Source organism: Apodemus sylvaticus, chromosome 9 (genome assembly GCF_947179515.1).
Source record: "Apodemus sylvaticus chromosome 9, mApoSyl1.1, whole genome shotgun sequence".
Classification (NCBI taxonomy): Eukaryota; Metazoa; Chordata; class Mammalia; order Rodentia; family Muridae; genus Apodemus; species Apodemus sylvaticus.
In genome coordinates this window covers 56,319,772-56,338,390 of record NC_067480.1, presented here as the reverse complement: position 1 = coordinate 56,338,390, position 18,619 = coordinate 56,319,772, and the positions used below count along the sequence as shown (strand labels likewise).

Here is an 18,619-nt window from a genome sequence, read left to right as displayed (position 1 = left end):
TTGATTTCTATATGATCAGAAAGCCCCAGAGAGGCATTAACCTCCTCAGTCACCCTGAGAACTCCCAAGCCCTCCAGAGAAAAATAACAAAATGACAGAAGTTAATGAAAGGAAGGAAAGAAAGCTTTGTTCTTCCATTTCTTATAACCCAAAGACTTGTGTGTACATCTTGGGGAGGTAAAATCTGGCCAAGAGTCATTCCCACACTAGAAACATACATTAAATATATGTAGCAAATCAAGCAATTGAGTCTGCTGTTGGGTGAATGCTCGTGCTTCCTGGATGGAGTATCTTTTATGCTGAACTGTATTTAAAGCTATCCCATTTTTTTTAATAGAAACATCATTTCTGAAATATTTATCTGGTCAGCTATTTGCAATATGGGCCTCTGTCCAAAACTTTAAAAAGAGACCCTTCTTCTGAGGAAACAAGAGACTTCCAAGTGTCTCACCCCCACTTAGGCTCAATTTCATCCTTTGGAATATTCAGAACCACTTTTCCAGATTCTATGAAATCAGGACTACTGATTTCTCGGGGAGGCCTCAAAATTGGTTACAGCCAACTGGCAAACACAGCTCTCAGCCACCGGAATTAATCTGGGGAGGCTGAGGCCTTGCTAATCCTAACAGCCACAGTACCAATCAATGAGAATCTTGTGTGTCCTTCAATTGAGGTCTCAGACTCTGGTCTTCAGTTTATCCTTATTAAAGAAGGCCCAAGTAAAACTGAAATGTGTGTCAGGACACAGAGAGGGTCAGGTCTGCAAAATCGCTGGTGCTTCTCTCACCCCACTGCACACTCACACATATGCCTCTTATTACCCGCTGGAAAACCATTAAATGCACAGTAGTTTTGCCAAGTGGCGTTAGCATTTAACAACTTCTTTAACAGCTCCAACTCTCATTATATTTTGCCATGTGGTTCATGGGATTTTTATGTGTTTAACAGTTTAGGGAGGCTCTATGGTGTTTTCTTTTCATGGATTTTCATGCTATGGTTAGACATATCTTAGCAAACTTGGTTCCCTAGTTTCGTTGATGAAGGGAGCCAGAGTCGTTTTCAAGAACGACTACATGGAAACTGAAAAGGGAAATAAACATTTCAATCCTCTTCAAGCTCCTTTGGTATGCTCTCTCTCTTCATTAAAAATTGAAAGTAAGATACTGTAAAACTGCAGGTCAAAAAAGACGATAATCTGCAAACAGTCTAAATATACTAAATATGACATTTATCATTTTAAGAACTTAATTCTTATTGAACTCTTTCTTGCTTAATAAAAATTCAACACTCCGTAACTTAGTACTACAGCACTCAGTAGTAACTCAGTACCATATAATACTTAGTAGAAACTATAGCATACAACAGATCTGTTAGGGAGCAGGCACAGACCATTTTACCATTTGCATCTGTAGAATGAAAGCATTTGTCATGCAAAGCACAGTGGAAATCACGCTCACAATCGAAGAGCTCCCAAAATTATGCTGCAGCTAACTTCCACTTCCTCTGCCCTATATTACTCCTTTATCTGTGGGATAAAGACGGGTGCAGACCTAGGTGGTAACCGCCCCCTTGAACAAACTGAGGCTGAGGGGAAGATCCCATCAACCGGTGCTGCTTTCAGAATGGAAGCCAAGCATCTGTGCTGGGCTCCCTTGAGCATCGCACTCCCCGCAGCTCTGATGCTGAACACTTCTACTGGATAAGCATCTATGTTTTTTCTGCTAAAAGATTTTAGCACTTATTCTGGAACCCCCACGTGTGTTTTCTCCTGGAAAAACAACTGTATTCAATACGTGAAGGAAACACCTGACAATCACAAGGTGTCTCTGGGGCTAGGCAAAAGTGGTTATTATAGCAAAGTCAGCCCTTGCCCTGGTGGGAATAGGAAGGTGATGAGCCCTAGTTAAACGTGGTCTCAAGGAAGGGGCTGTTATGCACAGGCTAATTTTTTTTTTAATTAAAAAAAAATGCTTCCCAGGGAAGAAATAAATGTTTTTCAATGAGTGTAGGAAGCTTTGGATAAGGGAAAAATATTTTAACCCTTATTCTTTAATATCAAACACTATTTAAGAGAATGAAGCCAGGTTCTGGCATTGTCTCTCCTCTGAACTACCATGGGAGTTCCAGCAAAGCCAGGGGGCAGAAGGCAGTCTCCCCAGGGGTTATTACTGTTATTATTATTATAAAAACAGATGTGTTTTTATTGGAGGGGAAGGAGAGCAGTCCCTGGCCTCCATTTTGCTCTTTAAAAAAAAAAAAAACAAAAACAAAAAACAAAAAAAAAAAAAAACAAAAAAAAACAAAAAAAAAAAGAAAAGCAAAACCCAAACCACTCACCTGACTTTTGTTTGCTGCCACTTTGGCAAACAGGGCTTGAGACACCTTGGCTCTTTTCATCTCCTGTTGGATCTCGTCATAAATGGCAGCTGTGATGTTGACGTTGGCGCCATCCACCTTAATAGGGAGGTCTGTTGTCGGTGTCGAGGTTTTGGCCTACCAAGAGACCATGAAAATAATAATTTAAAAAGTGCTGCATTCAGAGCAACCATCTGTGCAGAAATTATCAGAGGGTTTCAGTCAGCTGATGCCAAACCACATTAGCTACAGAGGGACACTTCCTGTCCATTATTCTAATCAGGTTAATTGTGATTGGAAATAATTGCAATGCATTCCTATAGGACATAGAGAATCCTGTCAGCTCTTGCTTCCCCTCACAGTAGCCTGGTTGCTCACAGGTAGGAAGGCAACCCTGGGCACACTAAGTATGACATCTATCCACAACCCAGCGCACAGAACATACTCACCTTTTTCTTTGTAAAACATGATATACCTTACAGAAGAGCCAATTCTCCAAGAACAAAAACAACTGAGTAAATGGGTAGAGGTCTCTAAATAATAAATTATTACTCGATTTAATGCACTCCCGTGAGTACCTCTCCCTCTTTATTAAGGCTGCACGTATGTTATTTGAGTATGTGCGGCCCCTGTCATTATCGTCATTATGCTACCCAGACAGTCACCTAATTTCACCTAGGAAATCACTGGAAATGAAACAGAATTTCATTTCATACGATTCGGCTTCAGATGCCTTCCGTGAGCAGCTTTCATTTCCTTAAACTCATATTGTGGTTTCATGCATTCTGCCGAGCGCGTTTTAATCGAATGATTTCCCATTAGCTTCAGAGACAAATGAAGGACAATGCAGAGGGTGTCGTGCTTTCTGGGGTAGGAATACCCTAAACTATCCCACTCAACCTGGTCCAAAAACTGCCAGAGAGGCCATGCCTAAGCTGCCTGCGTGGACGGTCCAAGCAGATTTCCTAACCCTGGCAACACAACTCAGGGACAGTTCAGCCCTGCCCTTGGGTACACAGGCACTGCTGACTAAATGGGCCTAAGTTTGGTTCTTTTTGTCCTCACTTACTCTAAAATCCCATAACAAGAATGATGTCTGTAAATCACAATTCTCCCTGTGTTGATGCGCTGAGCTGCCCCTCTCCTAAGCTGGCACTATGCAGGTCTAGTGGAATACAGCGTGCAGTTGGGACATGGCCGACTTGTGCAAGGATGTCATAAGCCTGGCCTGCCTGCTCTAAGCTCCCATACAGGTGTGGCTTCCTGAGAGAACGCCATGGTGTTTCCCCTCTTCCTTTGCCTTCCCCATCCCAACTTCTGTACTAGTTACTGCCAAGTCATTGCAAGTGTAATTTAGGGACTTCTGTGTGCCAGGCACTCTAGGAAGACTGCTAACTTCTGTTTTATCTTGTAGCTCTTGTAAAAGTCCAACAGTGGGTTATCTGCATTTCTATTTGCAGGTAAAAGAGCTGAAATGATGGAGGTCTTGACTTGGTATAAAGGCCATGCAGTAGTAGGGCTGTTCAATGAACGCCTTGAGCTCAGTACCTCAGGCTTCAGAGCCTGGGGTCCACTCTGCTACTCCATGTCCACATGGGGGAGGGTGCTTTGGCCACTATCCTCTTCCCACAATAACACAATCCTCTAGATTCTTTTTTCTAATCAAACTATGTGCCTCACCCACTGCACACCCCTTGTTAAGAAAATGATAGAACATTTCTCCACTGTTGTTCACTATTGCCCTGTACCTCTTGCTTATATATTCACTTGAACACTCAGGGCTAAAACACAGTGGTAACTATGGTACATGGGCAAGATTCTGAATTCTGGCATCAGTGTAACTACAGTTCAAATTCCCACTCTACCATGCAGCTTGTGAACTCATTGATACGAGCCGTTTAGCCCAGAGAAGCCTGTCTCCTCAGTGGAACCACAAGAATGTCACCACAAACCAGCAATGGTGGGATTCATGCAGAATGCTCGTAGCACTTGCTGTGTTACCAGCAAGGGTGATTAAATGACCATTCTCACCCCATGTCATGTTGTTACTTAGAACACTGAAGATACTGGCCACTGAAGAATGACAAGGAATACTGGAGGCTTAATTTCAAATTGGGAACATCTTCAATGTATTGATAAACTGATAATGAAGTGTTCGAGAATTCTGGAAAATTATTTGTATAAAGCTACCTGTGTGTACAAAGGTGCTCCTCCAAATGATGGTGTGGTTCCCACTCACATCCACCCTCAAGCAAAAGCTCTGTAGAAATTTGCATCATTTTTTTTCCAGTTATGAGACGGGGTGTCGTGCTGGTCTTGAACTTGCCCTGTAACTACTGACTGTGAAATTGCGGTCCTCCTACCTCCCACTCCTAAGCGCTGAGACAGCAGGCATATACCACCATTTTCAGCAGCTGCTGCTTGTACAAAGCATCTTTATTATATGTCAGATCCAACTTTAAATACATAGATACATAGGTATGTATGAAATGTTGAAAGTTCCAAATGACTTTCTTTTTCAATCTTCAGCAACAGATATAAAAAAAAAAAAAAAAACTGGTAATGAATGAACAAGCGTGGTTCTAGGATTATAATCCTCAAAAGTATATCTGAATATGTATTTTCAGAAAAAAAGGAGTAAAATTAAATACTTAACTTCCTGTACTTATTTTATCTAGGACATTTCAAGACTGGATCCTAATTCAGACAAGGAAAACATCCTAATCCGAAGCCATGTTAAGCTGCTTGGGCTCTGGAAGTGATCAGGTCTTTGGAAAGGTGCCGGTGATACAATCTTGTTAGAAAAATATTACAAAGACACCGAAAACAAAACAAACTGACCTGTACCGTTTTCTAACAAGTACAAGTGGCCTTCTTCCAAGAGAGCTGCCTGGGGGGATATGGAGTAGGAAGTGTGACAGGACTCTTCAATAATGGCTAAACAGCCTTTTAAAGGTTGCAAAAGTACTACTGAATTTACTAGCAGTCGTTATTAATGTAAATTGTCAATGTCCTAACAACAGTTCACTATGTATGCTTCGATATTTAAAGAGAAATAAATTAAAAGGCTTGGTCACAGATGTCCAAAGTAAGTAAACTTTAACAGTAAGGATGACTCATAATTTACAAGTAAAGCAATTTGGCAGGGCATGACAGAAGGTGATCCACAGTTACAAATCTACTGTAGGGTGCTAAAATACAGAGTCAAGATATGTGGGAAGAAAATGACAATATATTCATGGGTCCTAATAGTCCTACCAGAATAAGGTTCTAATTCTGTGTTTAATCAGCTTCTTGGAACTTATCAGAAAGCAAACCAAGAAGAACAAAACTATTGTTTTTCGGCAAAGTAACCTTTTATTTTAATGTACCCAGTTTTCAGTTTTGCACAAATACATATGCACTGATTAACCTTTGGCTTTGAGAACCATCACTCAGAATTTATGCAATCCAGAGAGCCAGGGAATGAAATGGTTTTATCTATGTCAACAAAGTAGAGAAAATTTAGGGGCAGTGGGGAGTAGGTGGAAATGAGCAGCTTGCATTTGAACTGGAAATGTACCCCGCCTACTATGAGCTCTGACCACTTTAGAAGTGTGCAGATAGGGAGGCCAGAAATTCCCAACTCGTAGAGTGACAAAGACTGAGCCCTCTTGTCACCAGGGCCCATTGCTCTGGCCCAGCTTACTGAACTCTCCACCCCCCCCCCCCCCACACACACACAGAACATTTCCACAGGTGTTCTTTAAAAAAAAAGAAAAAAATTCTTATTTTATTGTTATTGGGGGTCAGGGTAGGCGCACAGGAGTGCAGGATCCCCCTGGGGTTGGAGTTACAAACAGAAAGGATAATCAATCTTAAGGGCGGAGCCATCCCTCCGGCCCTCCATTTTATCTTTCTGAATTGCTCACAGTAGCATCTGAACTGCTGCTTCTTGCCCTCAACCACACCTCCACCCCCAGATAAATAAACAAGCAATGTAAGGAAAATAAAGTGGTTGCTGTACAAAGGCAGCTCCCACAGGAACCCCACTTCTTTCTTCTGAGACTGTATGACAGACAGGAACTCACCTCCTGCTCTTGCCCTGACCCGTCACCTGCTTACGTGGAAGACTGGGATTATCCTAAAGAGAGGACTAACAGAGCACCACAGCACTGGATTACCTCGCCATACAGCCAGAGGCTGTATCCTTTGACCTGTTCAATTATGTTTCTTGGTTTTCAAGGAAAAACAGAATGTCCACGAAGGGAGAGGCTGGTACATGAAGTCTGGCGCAGACAGCTCACCTGTGGGGCACGGGAGGAGCTGGGACTGCTGGAGGCAGAGGAGACCATGCTCACACTGGGGTTCATGCTCCGCTCCCGCTCGTCCTGGTAAATGCGATCACGCTCCACTTCAGGCAGGTTGAGGAAGTTCTGCATGGCCCTCAGGTTTACTAGGAGAGACTGAGATGCGGTCCTGGGATCTTCTTCCTTACGCAGTATCTCTGACAATAATCCCTGGTAGAATGGGGAAAAATAGGCAAAGTCATGTCTACAGATTTATGGGTATGGTTTCCGTCTTCCTCCCCAACTGCCCCTCTGTTTGGCATAACCAGCTTGAGAGGGTATCAGGAACACGCCTAATTCCTTAGGGTTCGGGAGGAGTCTGTATGAATGTGCCCCCTTTCCGGGGCTGTGCCTTATTTTAGGACTTCTATTCTGCCACCTCATCATCGCTGTAATAATCCCATGTGCGCCAGTGCCAGCGAGCAAGGTAGGTGCGCAGGAGGAAATATGGAGCTGCAATTACCACCAGGTGCCTCCGGCAAGTATTTCAAGAGCTGTTAGAACTCTCTCTGCTTGAAACTGGGAACTCTTGGCAGTCCTGCTCAGCTTTACGGAATCTGCCAAGTTTGGTAAATTTAGTTCCGACATTTAAACAGCATGGGAGATTTACATCGATTTAAAAAAAAATAATAAAAGTTTGGCTGAATTTCTGTCTGACCGGACACTGATTTCAATATACATGTTTCCTAAGGGGCCACTTCTTTAGAAAGCCAACATGACCTGTCAACGCAGATGACTCCTCAGCCTTCATTCACAGCAGCTATGCTTTCATAGGTACCATGAGGCACCCCAGCCTTTTGTGGGGTACCCACATGGGAAGCTCTAATTTCAAGTGATGAAAATGTGGTCATATTGGTTAGGGATTGGGACAAGCTGTAACTGTAGTGTTGATAGGCTCTGATGTCCTGATTGACTTGATGTTTTCCAAATTCGTGACTTGACTAAATAAGGGAGTTTCAAAAGCAGTGTTTTTGTGTACTCCCATGAGAGAATTCACAAAGATTTTGTGGATACTCTAGTAAAGCACCATGGCCTGAGAGGACAGTAGGAGACAAGCTAGGGAAATGGCTCTTAACTTGCTGGGGCCAAATAACCCTTTCACAGGGGTCACCTATCAGATATCCTGCGGATGAGATATTTACATCACAATTCAAAACAGGTGAAAAATTATAGTAATGAAGTAGCAACAAAAATAATGTTATGGATGTGGGTCAGCAAAACATGAGGAACTATGAAAGGGGTACAGCGTTAGGAAAGTTGAGAACCACTGAACGAGAGCAATATTAAAACAGAGGCAGATCCATTACTGTCTCATACACTTACTGGATAACCACACAGAGGCATCATTTCATAGTCTCAGCTTTTATCCTTTTGCGGGGCACCGTGAGAGGAGGGTTTAGGACTGATCCTTTAGGAAGGGCTAAGATGTTAATGCTGTACTTTGAATGATTGGGAAAACTGAAGGGACTTCTATGAACTGTGGTAAAGGCCTGCCAGTGCTAAGGATGTTCCGCACTGAGGGGAATTATTAATATAAGTGTAGGAGATGCAGCTCACATATAAGACAGCAGTGGATGCAAGGAGAACTAGCTTCTGGCTGGACAGAAGTCTACAGGCTAGAGTGGGCATTTTCATATAAATTATTATAGTGTACTGTAGTATAGCAAATGCCATTTTTAAAGGAGGTATATCACACAGTTACCAACATTTCAAGGAAGTATAATCGTCATTCAGAACACTACATACGGGCTGGAAAGATGGTTCATTGGGCAAAGGCCTGATGACTTCAGTTTGATTCTTAGGACTTACAAGAAAGAATGGAGTCCTACAACCACGTGCACTGTGGTACATGCATGCACATGCATGGGTGTGCACACAATATACCATACATATACACAGAGACACATAAATAAACCTATTTTTTAAAACCATACAAAAATGACTTCACTGCAAGGAACCTAGCAACAGTATGCCATCTGCATCTCTGAACGTAGAGGACACATTACTTTGATTAGAGGAATCCTAATACATGGGAGAGGTGCCCACAGAAACAGAGCTAGGAAGGAAGCGCACGGTGTCTGCTTGAGGTTATACTGTGAATAGGGATGAAATATACTACATAATGAAGCTAGAAGAAGTGTGTGTGTGTGTATGTGTGTGTCTGTGCATCTCTGTGTGTCTCTGTGTGTGTATGTATGTGTGGCTATGTGCTAGTTAGTATGTGGGCATGCACATATGTGCTCAAGGAAAAAGCAAGGTAGGTGGTATGTATAAAAATATCCTACTGCTAAAATGATTAGAGGAAAATCCAGATCTCACAGCATGCTTTTAGAAGCAACAAGTGAGGGAGGCACTTGTCTTCCAGGAAGTATGCATTCCATGAATTGATTCTCCTGAAATGAAGAGTCCCCTGAAATGAAGAGTCCCCTGTGCCTTGGCTCACCCTGCTTCCCATTTTAACTGAGCAACCTGAAATGTTCTTAATGGACTTGCTTCAAAGATGTTTTTTTTTTTTTTTAAAAATCTCTAAATTAATATGAAGAAAGGAAGTAGATTTTTAATTGCTCCCAGTTTCCAAAGTCAGTAAGACACTAAGATTGATACTCTCTGAGCTTTCTTTCATAATGAATCATGCACAGAAAGAATGAGTTAGTTTTAACCCCCCTCCCAGCCATTCTCCTGTCTGTCTCCCCTACCCACCTTCAAGATTGTAATAAAGGAATTTTAGGGTATTATGGTGATACTCACTATGGTTATAAATCAAAATATCTTAGAGGCAGAGTTTAACTTAGTCTTTCTCCATAAAATTATTTTCATGAGTCACATAGTATATTACAGCAAAGGCTCTTAGATATGAACTAGTGATATAAAATACTATTGTTCAAACACACCATATCTGAAAACTATGTAGGTTCCCAAACAAAAAAAAAGATGTCATTCAATTATTGAGTGTTAGGCCGTGCGTGGTGGCGCACGCCTGTAATCCCAGCACTTGGGAGGCAGAGGCAGACGGATTTCTGAGTTCGAGGCCAGCCTGGTCTACAGAGTGAGTTCTAGGACAGCCAGGACTACACAGAGAAACCCTGTCTTGAAAAACCAAAATAATAATTATTATTATTATTATTATTATTATTATTATTATTATTGAGTGTTTTTGTTTCTTGAGTGTACTTTAAAACTGCACAGGATCCTTGCTGTATATCTGTCACATTCATAAAGCCTTCTGGGAAAATTCACCCATCTTTCGGGGTATTGCTCATAGAGCACCCTTGAAGATGGCTGCTGGTCAACATCACTGCTGAAGCAAAAGACAGACAGACAGCATTTGTATTTTAAGTGGCTGGTGGAATATATTGCTTCTGGACCTAACTAATTGCAGATACAGTCTCAAATGAACAAACTTGAGTTTTTCAGTATCACCTTCACACACAGCCTCCAGAAAACTACAACACTGCTCTGAATACTTCACCTCAACTCTCATCAGCAAGGCAGTGGTCCCAAAGTGCATTCTCTCTACTAGGGACATTTTCAGTGGTAAGTGACTAACTAGAGTGAACAGACATTAGCTGTTTGGTTTTGATTTTTTTCACTTTGCCTATCTGTGTCCCTTTAACTACTGTAAAGTGGGATTTTAAAGGCATGGTGTAAATTCTGCAGATATCCGGTTCATTGGAAATCATCACACACACACACACACATACACACACACACACACACACACACCACCCCAACCCACCACCCACTAATTATCAAGATGAATAAATGTTTATTATATTGAATCTGTCTTGCATGGAACATAAATTAATAATTTATCTCACATCAATATTTCTAAAGCCTTCGCCACTATGTCATCTGGCATTCTAATTATCAACCAGCTAAGCAGGAGGTGTCACTTGGACAGTGCCATTATGTAGCCTGAGATATAGAAAATGTGGTGCGGCTCCTGGGCTCCGAAAGAAAAAAAAGGGTGTGTTCCTTTCAATAGGAAAGTCACGAAAGGGAATTAATAAATTAACCAGGATAATGCTTATTAAAATTTCATATCAGTAATCATATTAAAATATACTTCCAGTATTAAGTAAAGTGGCCAGTAAGTATTTGCCTCATTGTAGGCAATAGAGCCTTCTCCAGGGAGATGTAAGCCCTCTTTCCCTGGCATGAGCCTACTTTCATAAGATGAGGAAACATGTTGCCTACAAGGATACAGGTAACACAAATGTGCACATACCCTCCACATTAGCTCCTTGGTTCAAAGTCACTGGAGAAAGAAAAGATTTCAGCAAAGAGAGCCTCAAGGGGGCTTTCCATTGGCTCATCAGTGGGGAGTCCGCAAGCTTCGCAGACCACTGCGAGGACCAGCAGAGAATAGATGGTTTGGGAAGGAACTCACTAAACTTAAGATAATTCAAAGTACAAAACAACAAACTGTAAATGCAGTTTTGCTTGCCTGGTGATACATGCTATCTTCAGATAAAAGGAAGAAACTGAGGAGATTTTTAAATTAAAGAAATCATGTTTATCTGTGGTAAACAGCATCTCTAAGTAACTCTGAATGAACTTCATTGTGCATCACTGGGCTTCCAGTTTCGATACGTCATCAAGTGATACAATGTTTCCTTATATCTGTGTTTGGGATTCAAGCTGACACTCACAGAGGTGCGTACACACTACAGTGACTGACTTTCAAGCTTCCACACAAGTGTCGTTGTCACCTTCTCAGGGATAGTTGTCACCTTCTCAGGGATAGCTGACAGAATGGCTTTCGGTCCTGAAGAGAACTTGCACCCGTGTGGACTAGTCCTTAGCTTTGAGACTCGTAGATCTCCACAGAGCCGATCATGACTGGTTAGGTCTGAACACTTATTCTTTATATGTGGTTTTCAAGTTTTTGGTACCTTTCTAGAGTTAGGCTATAAAAATCACAGAAAAAAAAATATGGAAACACTAAGCCAGATATCGTCCCTCGACTCGTGAGGGAACCCCCCAAACCTTATGCTTTATGGACAGCATAACTGTCCCAAAGAACAAGCACTCCATCATGTATGATTTGGTTTAAAAAAAAAATCAGGGAAAGGGTAAAAAAACAAAAAGAAAAAGATCCTGCCTCCACAGAGCTCTCTGCATTGTGGGAGCAAGGTTTTACAGGAGCATGCTGGAAAAGGCGTTGACTGTGGCTATACTGAATCTCACACCAGCCGCTCCAGCACTTAGAAGGCAGAGGCAAGGTTGTGAGATCAAGGCTACCCCGGGGTTGTGGGGTAAGACCTTGTCCCAGCGGTCCCTGGTTCTGGAAAGACTCAGTGAAACAGTATTCGGCAAAACCAGAACGGGGAACTGGGAAGGGGTGGGAGGGAGGACAGGGGAAGAGAAGGGGGCTTACGGGACTTTCGGGGAGTGGGGGGGGGGGGCTAGAAAAGGGGAAATCATTTGAAATGTAAATAAATTATATCGAATAAAAAAATTAAAAAAAAAAAAAGACCTTGTCCCAAATAGGAACAAGGGAAGAAAGATAAACAGAAAGAGAAATGGGGAAGGGAGCGGGGGAGAGGAGTGGAAAGAGGAGGGGGGGTGTTAGGTGATGAGAGGGAAGCAGGAAGAAAAAGAGCAAAAAGGGTAAGTGTTATGAAGTCAACATACTGCTAGCCCCAGCTTGGTTCAAAATAAGATGTGTGGCTAGCTGCGGGAATGGAGGGGCAGGCTCTGTGCAGGGGGTGAAACGGGGTCTGACCGAGTCTTTAAAGATGAGAGGCACTGCAGGGAGAGAGACTGGTACAGCCCGGAAGCAGCTGAGGAACAGCTGAAAGAAAAGAGGCCGTGCTTTTTCCAGACAAGCAAGGGCAGTGTACTTTCTTGGGTGAAAAACTGATACAGCGGACTAGGACCTTCTGAAGGGCCGTGACTGTGCACATGGATAAGATCTGGAGGTACCGGCGTGCACGCACCAAGCAGCACACACTGCCCCCCAAAAGAAGCCACGTTAGATAATATGCTCTGCCTTTTTGTCACCTGCAACAAATTAGGCTTTCAATATGCAAAACATCTTCCTTCCAGAAAAACAAATGATCATGATGCCACTTAATTGTAATTTAATGAGGCATAATTTATTTTTTAAAGTGATATACACCAGGTGTGTAGGGGGACGTGGAGGAACCAGAGCCTGGGGTTTGTCTAAGAATCAAAGTAGCTGGAGGCCGTTTCCATCCCTATAAATTACATATATGGCTGCTGGTGGCCATTGAAATGGGAGACAAAAATGGAGACTTGTGGTGTTTAGGTATTATTCCAACAGACAGAGGTAACTCAGCCCAAAAAGCAACACACTGACCATACAGCAAAGAGTCTCAAAGTCTGGGCTCCAATCTGGCAAGGGCAGATATGACAGGGTCACATTAGCCCCTCACGTGTGGTGCTGAGCTGTGCTCCAGGGGATCCCATACAGGCCATACTACTCCAGGATCACAGGACTGCGAGTGTCAGAGAACACATGCCCTGTTTCCTCACAGCATGCTTTACTCATTAACTCTGAGATAGGTGGATACATTTCACAGGGTAGTTAACGGCATCCCTTTCCAGAAATCAAGTGACATCTCTTATGCAAATGTGTGATTCCAGAATACATCACAGTGATTCTGAAAGTATGTGTTTACAATGGTGTATTGTTTGAAGTAGACCATAACCATTGAAGCGAAATCATAACCAATATTAAGGTTTTAAAAAATCTGACAGCAAAAAGAAAACAAACAAACAAACACCCAAAAACCAATCTATAGGCTTACTCCCATTTTCCAGATTAACATGACAGAAAGGAAGAGACAGGGGAAGCTTTGCCAGGGACTTGGGCCACTCTTCCACATACCCAGGAGTATGGCTGCTTATGACCACGTTCCTTGAATACAGACAGGGAGAGAGGCCCTCTCCGTGTTGCTCATAATCCAGTATCCTTTTTATAGGCTTATAGCAGCCTTGATTCTCATTCAGTTCAGATGTCCATGCTCAAGTAACAAGGGAAATTATTATTATTATTATTATTATTATTATTATTATTATTTTACAACCAATTAACATTGGTGCCCTCTTAAGAAGCCAGGTAAAGTCAAATCCCTAGTCTGATTCTCCATAGCAAATTCCTAACACAGTAGAGATCTCCTAGGAGTTCGTTACCCGGAGCAGTGAAGCCAGAGGCATGCAGGTGGCTCCTACTGGCATCCACTGTTTAAAAGTTGGCCTTCCAGATGAAGCTCTCTCCCTCCCTTCATTTCTTTCTAGATGTTCCTGAGGCACTTCTCCCTCTGTTTACAAATATAACAGGTTTTCTATAACCTACAACGGTACTGTGATTCTGGCTGTTGAAAGTCATTTGTGTAATGCTAAAAATATTCACCCCACCCCCCAACTCCCAGAGCTCTGCTGAGCCATGAAGCCAAAGTACTTAGCCTGATTTGAATAAAACCTATACTGGGCACAACAATGGCAATTTGATTTTTATTATTAAAAATGATGTGCTAAATCCTCAAAGAAGATGTCGTTATTGCATTAGTTTAATAAAATCTCTCTTTTATTACAAAATGTCTTTATTGAGAAAGACAGCCTATGCATGTCATATTTTGTAGGATGGGTTAGAGAGAATTGAACACCTACAGGGAATTGATGTACTCTGCAAATAAGAATGCACTTCTAAAAGAATCTCCTAAAGGCCAGAGATATGCCATTCAAAGCACTGCAAAGGCAAGCCTTTGAGTACAGACAGCCCTCCTGTGGACTGAGGTGCACGGGACTAACAGCCTCACATTTAGACCGCTCAGCCTCCTTTACATTGGCCACTATAAGTCTCCCATCAGATAAAGTCGATGGGGGCCGATTCTCTATATTTTGTGCTTGGTGATGAGCTATTGATATGGAGAATATAGATCTTTAAGAAAACATTCATTACAGTTCTGGGGAAGGGAGGACTGAGTCTTATCTTGGGTAAAGAGTCTACAGCAGGCTCGAGCAGGCCACATATTTAAAGTCTGTCTCTTGAAGCACTCAAGATCAAATTCAACCTACTGACACTGACACTTTGCCTCAAGCAAATCTCACTTTGGAACAACTACACCATACACCTTAAGTCTACAATTTATAAATGAAGTACTTGTGTCATGAGAAACCCCGTTCTGGTGCATTCAACAAAACTTGACCATGGTACTTGGCATATCAATATTACACATGCAATATAAGATAAATGCATATAGCAGAACATTCTTAAACATTCTGAATGCCAAGAAAGCCTGTGCTGTCTTGAATACAACATCCCTGTCCAAGCCACAGGCAGGAATGCCCAATAGAGGACCAACCTCAGCCCAGTTCTTGTCATGGCTGCCATTTTTAGCATACAGAATCTATGTAATGGCAGCCATATTTGACAACCAGCCTGATACCACTCTTCCTTACCCTCCATTCCATCTTGTGGTTAGGAAGTAATAAGCACCAACTGAGCTACACATGTACATTCAAAGCCAACATTTTCAAAACATACTAGCACCAAAAAGCAAAAGCAGTGGAATGAGCAGGTTGACTTTGGAAGTGCTCTGTCAGGGATGCACTCAGTTCTGGGCACGGACAGAGCTTCTACACACACTGCGCGTAGCAGGTACAATGGCTATCTCGTTCATAAAGTTCTAGACCCTGGTTGTCCCTCATGTTCATGAATGCTCTATGAAATGACTATTGATAAACCCATTCCCCACATTTACTGGCTTGACTCTTTTATCACAACATTAACAAAATTAGTGCTTCCCAAACACCAAGTACAATGGCTGAGTATTTCTATCTCAAATACGGTCGATGCTTTCAGAGAAAAGCAAGCTCGAGCTGTCCTACTGCACCTCGGTGCTGCACTCCTTCCTGCTGTGACATCTGCACCTTACCTCCCATCACCTCCAGTGCCAACAGCTCCTGCCTAGTGACTGATGGGGACTGTGGCACTTATACGCCATAACAGGATTACTGGTTTGCAGTTACTGCCTGCACCACCTTGAGGAAGGGGTTGTGTCTTTCAAACCCTGCTCCATGATGACAGACATGACTGAGAATAAAGCAGGCATGAGAGGAAGCTTGAATTCAGCCTTCCTGCACTCAAAACTGGACTCTAATGAGACATCCATCAATCACTCTCCCTAGGGCAGATTTTCTCACCTGTAAAACCAAAGAAACTCTACTTCCCTCCCAGCACTAATACGAATACAGGGATGAACTCATGGTATACCAAGTGGCAGCTATCATGTGATGCCTAGCATAGTTTCTAAATACATAAGAATCTGTAAAATGTGAAAATGAGTCAAACATGTTGAAATATAGTCATTTTATATGTAAAACTTTGCATATTCAAAGTATGTCAGTTATATTTTGCTAAATATTTTCTCATACATAAGGCAAATGTATAAACAATAACTTTCAGGAAGCGAGACAATTAATATTATTTGGGATAGAGGAAAATATAAAGAAGGGTAATAATTATATAAAATGGAATGACTATATGAGTTTTTTAGGTAAGTTGAAATTAAGATAGTAATTATTGTTGGACATGATGGCGCAAGCCTGTAATTCCAGAACTTGGGAAGTAGAAATGGGAGGATGAAGAGTTCAAGGTCATGGACATGTTCATGGGCAGCTTGAGTTATACAAGACACGGTTTCAAAAATCAGCAATCACCAAGATATAAACTGTATGCTTCAAAAAGCTAAGTAAATTTCTTTCCCTATGTAACATATAAAATAACTAAAAATAAGCTTTCATCTATATCATCATTTCAAATGGGTCATAGTTATTAGTAGATCATGAAGTTAACTTCATAGATCAAAACCAATTTTTATAATGAGTTGGAATTCCAGAAATTAGAAAATACCAAATTGCTTTAATTATAGTATGAACGTAGTTTTATAAGGGCTTTTTCCTCTTTCATGAAGATTTTGCCTTAGCAATACACAGAGCTAGAAATGGACAGGCAAGATGTGCACACAAGCACCTGCTACCAAACCATGATTTACAAAGTGCTCCAGATGGGCATGCTGGTAGGTAAGAGAAGTTCAGAAGAAGATGCCATAGTCTATAGGGATCATTTTGGGCACAAAAATTACAGAGATTAAAATTGCTTGGAAAAGCCCAAATGATTTCAAATTAGTATAGTTGTATTTACATCACAGCATTGCTGGGCTCTAAAACTTATTTCACTTTATTTGAACAAACATGCATATAACCCTAGCCAAGGTCGCATTTCAGTTAATGACCACAAAATGAATGCTCCTTGAATATACTGTTTTAATGCTTATTAACTAGACAATGATGAAATCTATAAATAATGAGAACTAAAGGCAGTGTTTCCATTTCCTCTGTGAAATTTTTACAAAACTGCAAAATATGGATGGCTAGGCCTTAAAAAGTAGATGTTTACACCAGAAATCTAGATTTTTATGAAGGTATTATGAAATCTATTTATGAAGATAGCCTCAGGAGAGGCAGATACAAATACTGAAGATGGAGATTCCTTCTCTGTGTGAAATGGGTGGACCAGACAATAGTGAAACATGACATAAAATTATAATCAAAATGGAATCTTCTATTTCCAAGTCATGAACACATTAGATTTGCTATGAGTCTGGTGACTAACTTGTATGGCCATCAGTTAGGAACAGGAGGACCACACAGGATGGCTGTCATCACATTGGCTCACTTTGAGTCTGTTTTGTGAAAGAGGGAGAAGAAAATGAGTCTCTCCATCTTCTGCTACCTCCATTTTCTATTTCAGGTAGACTGGGGAGGGAGGTTTAGTTGTGTAGTTTTCTACTTGCTTCTCCTTTACCAGAGATATCGGCAGAGCCAGCTCTGAGCCTGTGCAGTTTAGTCCCCGGCCTACCCACATGCTTTTTGGCTGAGGTTGCCTAAAAGGCACTAATTAACAATAATTCCTTATTTTTGTGGGAGGTGCTGAAAGAAGATGGCTATCTAGAAAGCCACCCCTTACACTATCCAATAACTCTGAGATACTGCTATCTAGGGAGATATTAATATTATTACAATCTTTAAATCTGAGAATTCAAGCCAGTGATTTTGAAATGAAAGATTATTTTATGAAGTAAGCAAGACCATCGCTCCCTATTTTATTAATTTAATGTTCTGAAATCAAACGAGGGTATATCAAAAATTCAATAACACGTTCATGCCTGATATGCAGCACTTTATATTTACAGCCTACCTTTCAGGGAGTGGACTTCCGCTTTCTCATATGTCTCCTTGTCGTTTTATAACCAGATCACTGGACCATGGAATCAAGACCCTAGATTTACATTGTGGTCCATGACTTGCAAAGAGCCTGGATCTCAACTACTGAGAAATCATCCTGACTGACACAGTGTCAGCTGGCAATAAGTATGCATATCTTAGAGGTAACGCTTTATACAAATATAAACTACAATGTCCAATTAAGTTATTCCTATCTCTGGTTAACAGTATGTATAAATCAAACTATGACATTCAAAGACAGTGTTTGCCTCCTCCAAAAGGGTCTCACACTAAAACACCCGAGAACTGAGCTATGATTTTTTTTCCTGTAGTTGTACATATCTTTCTTTCTGACTATGTTGCTTCAGATTCTGATGTTTAGCAAGCTCTTAGACATTTTAACCCTAGCAGTTACGGCTATGCATATATTCTAAACACTGTGTAAATAAAGCTTAAATCAAAATCCACACGGATTCATACATGGTGTTTCCGTTCTCAGCAGCTGGCCTTCCTGCCCAATTTTCTGATACATCATTCAATCTAATTTTCCAATCTGCTGAAAACATTCCCCAGTTGCTGAGTGACTTAATAAATTGTATTTATGACCCTGATCTTAAGCTTCTTCACATGATGTGGCTTTGATGAGTAAACTGTAGATTTTTTGTTGTTGTTGTTGTTGT

General features: G+C 41.4%; 1 protein-coding gene across 1 annotated transcript in view; it reads right to left on the bottom strand.

Moving 5' to 3' along the window:
• Positions 1-18,619, bottom strand: part of Satb2 (SATB homeobox 2) — a 178,653-nt gene that overhangs the window by 47,604 nt on the left and 112,430 nt on the right. The window contains exons 8-9 of the mRNA XM_052193555.1: positions 6,642-6,854; positions 2,338-2,493 (exon numbers count right to left, since the gene is read on the bottom strand). Of these exons, the coding sequence (XP_052049515.1) occupies positions 2,338-2,493; positions 6,642-6,854 (369 nt within the window). The remainder of the gene's footprint in view (positions 1-2,337; positions 2,494-6,641; positions 6,855-18,619) is intronic.